This window comes from Papaver somniferum, chromosome 2 (genome assembly GCF_003573695.1).
Source record: "Papaver somniferum cultivar HN1 chromosome 2, ASM357369v1, whole genome shotgun sequence".
NCBI classification, from domain to species: domain Eukaryota; kingdom Viridiplantae; phylum Streptophyta; class Magnoliopsida; order Ranunculales; family Papaveraceae; genus Papaver; species Papaver somniferum.
This window is the reverse complement of record NC_039359.1, coordinates 146536542-146545839: the sequence shown is the minus strand read 5'-3', so window position 1 is coordinate 146545839 and position 9298 is coordinate 146536542. Positions and strand designations below refer to the sequence as shown.

At 36.6% G+C, this 9298-nt stretch overlaps 2 protein-coding genes across 2 annotated transcripts; both read left to right on the top strand.

Annotated features, from left to right (window-relative positions):
- The first annotated feature begins 287 nt into the window (after window positions 1-287).
- LOC113349380 (glycerol-3-phosphate 2-O-acyltransferase 6-like) lies at window positions 288-2321 on the top strand. Its single transcript, XM_026593349.1, has 2 exons — window positions 288-993; window positions 1219-2321. Exons 1-2 carry the CDS (start codon window positions 352-354, stop codon window positions 2086-2088), a joined length of 1512 nt encoding a protein of 503 aa, XP_026449134.1. The 5' UTR covers window positions 288-351; the 3' UTR covers window positions 2089-2321.
- Window positions 2322-3264: 943 nt separating this feature from the next.
- On the top strand, window positions 3265-5023 carry LOC113349381 (GDSL esterase/lipase EXL3-like). The gene is made up of 5 exons (XM_026593351.1): window positions 3265-3585; window positions 3674-3804; window positions 3931-4161; window positions 4267-4525; window positions 4631-5023. Exons 1-5 carry the CDS (start codon window positions 3306-3308, stop codon window positions 4867-4869), a joined length of 1140 nt encoding a protein of 379 aa, XP_026449136.1. The 5' UTR covers window positions 3265-3305; the 3' UTR covers window positions 4870-5023.
- Window positions 5024-9298: the final 4275 nt, after the last annotated feature.

Sequence of the window (9298 nt, the reverse complement as noted above, 5' to 3'; positions counted from 1 at the left end):
ACCCCCAAATTTCAAAATTGGTTTCATCAAATTTTATGATGAAACCAATTTCATCAATTCTATGATGTTTCATCAAATTTTATGATGAAAACAAAATTGGTTTCATCAAATTCTTTGGGATTTGTGTTACTTTTATTTTTTTGGAATTTTTGTGTTATTTTTGTTTTGATGGGTTTTTTGTGGATGCATAGTGACACCTTTGGGTCATAACTCGCGGACCGGTTTGTTTTAATGCTGCATAAATATCCGCCACGTAAAATTCTAACATTACAAAGAAAAATCTTACATCTTTTGGATCTCTTCATTCCCTCTCCCATAACAAACCTAACTCGATCCTTAACTTACTCAAACATGGATTCTCTTGGTCATACATCAAACCATCATCATGGTTTCCTACTTATCTCGGAATGTAATTACGAAAACCGGTCAGAACAATCGGTTGCTGCAGATTTAGACGGAACAATTTTAATCTCTAAAAGCGCTTTCCCATATTTCATGCTTGTTGCAGTTGAAGCTGGTAGTTTATTAAGAGGACTACTTCTTTTACTCTCTGTTCCATTTGTTTACATCTCTTACGTTTTCATATCAGAAGCATTAGCTATCAAAACATTTATATTCATAACTTTTGCCGGTCTAAAAATCAAAGATATCGAAATTGTTGCACGTTCGGTTTTACCTAGATTTTACGCTGAAGATGTTCATCCTATGAGTTGGAATGTGTTCAATTCTTTTGGCAAAAGATATATTGTTACTGCAAGTCCAAGAATTATGGTGGAACCGTTTGTTAAGAATTTCTTAGGTGTTGATAGAGTTCTTGGTACAGAACTTCAAGTGTTCCATAAATCTGGTAGAGCTAGTGGATTTGTTACAAAACCAGGTGTTCTTGTTGGGGTTCATAAGAAAGATGCGTTGCAAAGAGAGTTTTGTGAAAATTTGCCTGATTTGGGAATCGGTGATAGAGAAACTGATCATGGTTTCATGTCCCTTTGCAAGGTGTTCTCTTTTTCTATTCTCTAATATTTTATTACTATTACCTTAAATGGGAAGTTCCTTCCTAGGTTCTGCTAGAGGGCTACCAGGTCCTTCAATTATAGGACCACTTAAATGATCTTCTAAACTTTAAGGGTGCTTATATTTTCGGCCACTAGAATACCAGTTATATTATGCAATAATTTGATGAGTTCACGAGATTTATTATAATTTTTTGTGTGATTTCAGGAAGGTTATATGGTACCAAAGACTAAATGTGAACCAGTTCCACGAAACAAGCTTCTAAGTCCGGTGATATTTCACGAAGGAAGATTGGTTCGAAGACCCACCCCGACAAATGCACTCTTCACTTTCTTATGGTTGCCGATCGGTTTCATTGTATCCCTTCTTAGGATCTTTGTAACCAGTGTTTTTCCACAGAGAATCGTTTGGTACATGTATAAGATCCTCTGCATAAAAGTAACCGTAAAAGGAAACCCCTCTCCTGCCCCGAGAAAAGGCCAAAATGGTGTTCTTTTTGTTTGCAATCATAGGACCATTTTGGACCCAGTGGTGACTGCTGTGGCTTTGGGGAGAAAAATCAGTTGCGTCACATACAGTATAAGCAAATTCTCAGAGTTGATATCTCCTATTAAATGCGTAGCCCTGACAAGAGAAAGAGAGAAAGATGCTGAAAATATCAAACGCTTGCTTGAAGAAGGGGATTTAGTGATTTGTCCAGAGGGAACAACTTGTAGAGAACCGTTTCTTCTTAGATTTAGTGCATTATTTGCTGAGCTCACAGATAGGATTGTTCCAGTTGCAATTAACACGAACCAGAGTGTATTTTTCGGTACATCTGCTCGTGGGTTTAAGCTTATGGATCCATATTTCGTATTCATGAACCCAGTGCCAACGTACGAGATTACGTTTTTAAACCAATTGCCTACTGAGCTGACTTGCAAAGGTGGGAAATCTCCTATTGAGGTTGCAAATTACATTCAGAGGGTTTTAGCAGGAACACTTGTGTTCGAATGCACCAACTTGACTAGGAAAGATAAGTATGAGATGCTCGCCGGAACAGATGGCATCGTGCGGACTAAGATGGAGAAAAGTTAATCAAAAAGTTTTTATACAATATACTATTTGTAATTTGTAAAGGTACAGATTGTGAAGTGTAAAGAGAGTGAAACAAAAAAGATAAAAAATAAATAGTGAGTGGGTATTATTTCCTTCAAATGCATCAAGAAACTCATCAGTCACCCAAAAGATTTGATAACATGTACTTGATCAAAATGTATAATAAATATGTAATATTTTCTTTTAAAAGAATAGAATAAAGATTTCATCTCCTTTATGGTTTATGGAATTACCTCCCTTACGCAGTGTGGTGGGCGTTGTGGATCGAACGGAATAGAAGAACCTTCCGCAGCAACGACCAACCAGAACCCGAGATCATCATAGCTGTTAAAGCCTTATTATATCAATGGGGGCTCCCCTCGCAAACATTTAAGGGCTTATTCTTTGATGATCTAGCAGCGATATGGGATAGGAATGTATATAATTTTTATAGTACGTAATCTTCTGTATGTTTGTCTTCCGGTTCGACCGGTTGTACGTAGTTCTTGCTCTTCTGGTTTTTAAGTCCTGCGGATTGTTGTTCTCTTGTGCCTTCTTGGCACTTTGATATCTATTCTAGTCTTCAAAAAAAAAAAAAATGATATGATGGTCAAATTTAATTATCCCCCAACTTTACCAAGAAATCTCGTATCCAGCAATGCTTTGTTGAGTATTATCCCCTATCCGGTACATTTTGACTAGCTTAAGTACAGATCGCCGCATGTATAGTTACTTTAAACTCCCTCAAGTCTGACCTACTATATTTGATATCAAAATTTATTATGAACACTTAGTTCTTAAAATGGCCAGCAAATAGCTTGATAAATTGTACGAAGAAGTAGTTGCAGAAGATGTGCATGTAACACAGCTAAATTAAATGTGTTGGGACCTACAATGAAGTTTTAAGAGTGTCTAAAATCTCGGTCCGGCAAGAAATTTTGTTTTTCTTTTGAGAGATTAGATTTAATATAGTTGAGATCCATTATTTCAAAAAATTATTGAGTTAATAATGAGTATTAACCCATAGAAGAATTGACCGGACATACGGAAGATATTTTGTTCAATGCATCTGTCACCACGTAAATTGCTTTTTATTTTATTTTCCGCATCATCCATTTTAATTTTACATGTACATTTCCCCAAAAACGATCTACACCTATATATTTAGTCTATCTCTGTGCTACAGAACGACTGTGCAGTTTTGGTCTAGACACAAAATGGCTTCTTCTTCTTCATCATTATCAGCCAATATATTTAGTTGTACTATGTTCTTTTGTTGCATTCTTGTTCAGTTAGTTCAAATAACTGCCATTAAGTTGCCACCTAATGTTAGAGTTCCCGCTGTTCTTGTTTTCGGGGACTCCATCGTTGATCCAGGAAACAACAATCACTTATTGTCAGTTGTTAAGGCTAATTACCCACCCTATGGAAGAAATTTTATGGGTGGAACACCATCCGGAAGGTTTAGCAATGGCTTAATCCCAAGTGACTTGATAGGTAATAAATGTCACATAATAGTATTCACTTTTGCATTAGTAATGCCAATGGTGCTCATATTTGGCTTTTCATGGATTCTTTCTTACAGTGAAGGCATTGGGAATTAAGGATCTTTTACCAGCTTATCTAGACCCGTCCTTGGGACCGAATGATCTCCTTACTGGAGTAAGCTTCGCATCCGGTGGTTCAGGATATGATCCCCTTACAGCTAAAATAGTGGTATATATACACGCATATACACACAAATCAGCCTATTATTGTATAATTTTTCATTTTACACTTCATTTACACTTTATTTTGGTCATTAATCATGCTAATAATTAATGTTTGCATTTGTTATATTAGTCGGTTTTGGGGCTGGCGAAACAAATGATCTTATTCAAAGAATACCTAGCCAAAATTGAAGCTGTTGGAGGAGAAGAAAAAACTAAGAGTGTCATATCGGAGAGTTTGTACCTAATTGTAGCAGGAAGTGATGACCTTGCTAATACCTATTTCAGTTCCAAATTGAGATCCAACTATGATGTCCCTGCCTATACTGATCTTATGGTTCAAGGAGCCACCAATTTGGTTCAGGTATTTTGATCCATTTTTTTTTTCCATTCCTTGTATTTTAGTTTGATTTACAAACAAAAGAAAATTGCATAACATCGAAACTGAAAGAGTTTATCGGTCTGGTAGGAACTGTACGACATGGGAGCGAGGAGGTTTGCATTGTTCAGCGCACCACCGATAGGATGCGTTCCATCGCAGAGAACATTAGGAGGAGGGAAAGAGAGAAACTGCGCAGAGAGTTATAACCAAGCTGCTCAGATGTTCAACTCAAAGCTGTCTTCATCACTTGACAACCTTAATGCTAATAAATTTAAACATGGTAGAGCTGTGTTAATTGACATCTACAATCCTCTCCAAGATGTTATCAACCGTCCTCACCATTATGGTACGTATGCACTGCATGTCTTTTATGCCTACCTTTCCTTGTGAATATGGCATTCCTTTTTTTTATATACAATGTTTTGATGACTTTCGGAAAGTTTACATTCAGGTTTCGTGGAGGCAACAAAAGGATGCTGTGGAACAGGAACGATAGAATCAGTGGTTCTATGTAATGACTTAAACCCATATACTTGTGACGATGCCTCCAAATTTGTGTTTTGGGACAGTTACCACCCCACGGAGAAAGCCTACAAATTAATTCTCGACCCTATCCTAAAGAAATACCTCAACGACTTCTTCTGTAACAGTGGCACCGTATGCTCTCACATTTTTACCCCGGCCGGGTGATCAATATCGGATGGTCCACACTGTTCACTGTGTTACTCAAAGTCCAACTGCTTTTAGAAAGAAATAAAACTTGAATTGCTTCGAAATAAATCATTGTCTCGATCCACCGTTGGAAGATGCGTTTCCTAATTAAAATTTATTTAATGAGTTCGTTTCGTGCTTAAGAGCAAGTCTTATGGTGGAATCCAACCTATTCCAAGTGTGGAAAATCATGGAATGTCAAGTCTAATGGCTTTCAAGTTGGGGTTTTCCACAGAAAATCCAACCAAGGTTCCACCATTTCGTGGAAGGATTCGTGGAATCCATCTGAACGCCATAAGATGCTGAGGCGGCTTTCAAGTTGGAGTTTTTCACTATTCCACTACTACACTTGCACTTCCATCCACGGTCCCAAATGATGAGATGGCGTGGAAGATGGAAGATGGAACTCTTCCACCATAAGACTTGCTCTTATTGATGATATTGCTATCCTCTTTGTTTAATTATATCTAAGATTAAGATACTTTCATATGATAATGTTAGCCGGAAAATAAAAAACTGACAATGAATTAGCAATGCCGATACAAGTACATTATGGTGCAAAATACATTAAGGGCCAAATATAATGGAGATGTGAAGTGTGTCGTCGGCACTTTATTTTTTTTCACAAAATTTGTTAAAAAGACCAAAATCAACAATTTCTGGATGAAATGGACAGTTAGATTTTGATACTGTTTAAATGAACAAAAATATAAAAATAGGCAGGATGTAAACCAGTTTCATCGTGCCCATTTTCAAATATTTTTTCTTATTTTTAATTTACACGGGATGTATCCAGTTTCATCCTTGCTATTTTTTAAATTTAAGCTAGGACGAAATCAATTTCATCCTTACTATTTTTTTTTGGCCATTTCACCCAAACTATTTTTTACTCGTACATTTGAACCGTGATTTAAAAATATTTGGACAAATGACCCATTTACCGTTTTTCTTTTCTGCTCGGAAAAAAAAGAATTAGATTAAAAGAATGAAAGAATACCGAAAATGCTATAGAGCCCCGCTTCTATACCACAAAATTTTGACACCACTATATGTCAAATTTTGATTGGTTCCTTCTTTAAAACGGGACCCCCTATTTTTCCTGGTGGGGTTGGGTGAGATGGAATAAATGGTGAATTTAGCTGCCACATAGGAGTGTAAAAACTTGGGGTAAAAATCCCGGGTGCCCTAGCATCTTTGAAAGAATACAAACTCCAACAATCATAGGCCGACAAAGAAACAAAGAAAGAAATCCAAAGAACCCTTACAAGACCATTACTCACACCTTATTAGTGGGGATTTAAAAACAAATTTTCCCAACCAAAATGATTGTAGAAGTGTCTATTATTTCTGAAATAAGGTGAACTCTTTGACTCGTTAAAAGTGTCAATTCCCTAATTACGTCGAGAACCTTGAATTGTTTGCCAGAGAAGGTTAATGCATTCCTAGCCTTTTCTGGAGCTGGCAGTCTTTTCTGGAGTAACCGGCAGTTTTCCAACTAGAAATGAGTCGGCTCATTTGGACGAAGATTTCGGATGATAATTGCGACATGATAACTTGGACGAAGATAGCACATCATGCTCGTAGGTAATTTATCTTTTTGGTGCAACTACTGGAAACCCAGTAACACATCCAAGTAAGAAAAGAAACAGATTTAAGACATGATAAAGATATTGGATAAGAAATTCTTATTGATTAACCATTCAAAGTAGTGAAACATACAAGTTTTTTGAGTACAAGGAAACCCTAATTTCACACTCTAAGCAAAGCTCTCCCTGATCCAAGAATCCGCCCCTCATACATTGCCCAAAGACCCCTATTTATAGACCAATCAACCCCTATTTATAATGTAACAGGTTTCAACCTACAATTTTTTTACTGCATAATTTATAAAAGCAACATACATACAAAAAACATATAATAAGCACCCAACATTTTATATAAATCAATCAATCAACCAAATCAAAAATCTTTTAGTTATTGATTGTTTTTAGTGAATTAAGATTTATCTCACAAACCCAACCTAGTTCTAAGCTACTCTAATAATCTATCTAGCACTGGCTATCATCTAATGTTTCCCATATAAGATCTAATAGTGAGCTCTGATACCAAGTTTGTAGCGTCCCAAAATCAAGCTACTTATTAATCCAAGCGATAAACTACCTAATGAGACATTAAATATCTCAATCATATATCTTAACTTCCAAATAGAAAATCTTATACTCAACTTAACCCAAAACTAAACCCGTCACCTGAAACAATTATAAATGAAAAGTCTCTCAAGTTATACTCCCTCCGTCCTACTTTACTTGCCAAAATAGGATTTTTCAAAAACTTGAAGCAAATTCAAATTACTTCCACATACATCATCAATCTTTCAAATTACTTGTTTAATATACTAGTTTTTGTATCCTAGTTTTTATTTATTTCTTGATAATTAGATAATTTTAGTGAGAAATACAGTAATTTTTTGGTACACTTTTGTCAAAAAAAAACTCAATTTTGGCAAGTAAACTAGGACGGAGGGAGTATAAATTAAATAATATATTTGTGATTACAAAAATAATGTACAAAACCTAAAATAATTCGCAACAACTCTAAAATCTTTAAGAGACGGAAACGAATATCTTCCCGTGCACCATATCTTCTGGTAACTGAGAAAATGAAGTGGGAACGAGTGAGCACATCATCCCAAAAGGGGGCTCAGTGGATACCTTTATAACAATCAGGTAATCACCAACATACTTCACAGTTCTACTAAAAAGATGATTGCACATCTGATACACACAACACAAAGCAGAAGATTGCTCCAACTCTCCTCCCAAAATATTGTGTCCATGAACAATATCCATAAAAGATCCACCACCGGACAGATCTACTGAGATGAAATACAACAACCTAAACATATGTCATCCTAACCTTGTCTCACTTAATGAAGGAGAAGATGCTAGAATAACTCCAGTCTCAAATGATAGCATGAATCCAGGTACCATATGATGTTTTCATGGAATGAGTACTCCTCATAAATTCCGATGCCACCATCTAAGTCTAGAATATATAAGAAGGTTTGATTACTATGACTCGACCCCGCACAACAGGTTCCCTATAGGTCCCATCCTACCAGGAACCTAGAATTTCTTCCTGAGTCGAGATCATAGTAACCCAGTCATACTACTAAGACTGAACAATCAAGCATAATATACAGACGACCAATCTCCCCACATATATTCGATAGTCGGGGGCTTATTATTCTCCGCTGCCCAGTGATACCCTGATGTGTCCCGCAGGTACCCTCAAGGCAGAAAGTCATTCCTCCTATAGTAAAATAGGTATAAAATAATAATATTCACAGCTGCCACCAGACAACTTCTAGGGTCTATGTAATCTATAGGTTGCTTGACCTATAGTAATATTGGGTACCGATCTTCACCTACATACTAGTGCGTGGCCTTCCCCACCTATAAACACTTAGCGAGAATTCGTGGAGAACACAGACAATCCTCGCGAGGAGACTAGAAAATGCATATACGCAACATACACAATCAATTGCACTCAAACATGTATTGCATAACAACATATAATTACATTCAAACAAGCTCAAAAATAATAAGACACATCATGCTCTCCATTCAAAGTAACTTAATGATTACAAGAGAGTTACAAGAGTTCCCACCTGTTTTGAAGACAAGCCTCGCCTACCTCAAGATTCTCAATCCACCGGTTCATCCTTTGAATCGATCGTTGTTAATAAAGACTAATTGTTAATCACACAAGCACTCTAAGAACTAGCCAAAAGGCTCATAAAAGACTCATAACATAATCTCAATATTATTGTCTAGTTATAGGCCAAGTGAACTATCTAATGGTCCTAATCCTATTTATGGTTTTTCATCTTTTCCATTCTATATCTTTAGCATATCTAAGGTTTACTAATGCAATTAGGTTGGCTCTATAGTCCATTAAATATGTCTTCAGAATATCTACAACTTTGTAGAAAGAACCAAAAGATAACTCGGTCCACAAGTGGTCCAAATCACCATGATAGCAAAACTATACCTAAGTCCAAGTCCACTAAACAAGCTCATTAACTTAAGGCCCAATCCACCTAAGTCAACTAACGGTCAATAACAATCAAAGTTACCAATTAACAGTCAACGTCAGTCAACTGTCAGGTCCAAAGTCAAAGGAATCAAAGTCTGGTCAACAGTCAAGGTAGTCAAGGAATTCAACTCAGTTAAGGTTCACTGAGTTAGGTCTGGTCAAGTCTGATCACTGAGTTACCTCAGTCAGACACTCTAAGTCAGCTGAGCTGACTGGGATGACTAACAAGCCAATGCTTAATCCAAAGCCCTTGCACGGCCAAAAGAAATTGTTGCACCATCATGGTGCAACAACAACATATTACACAATC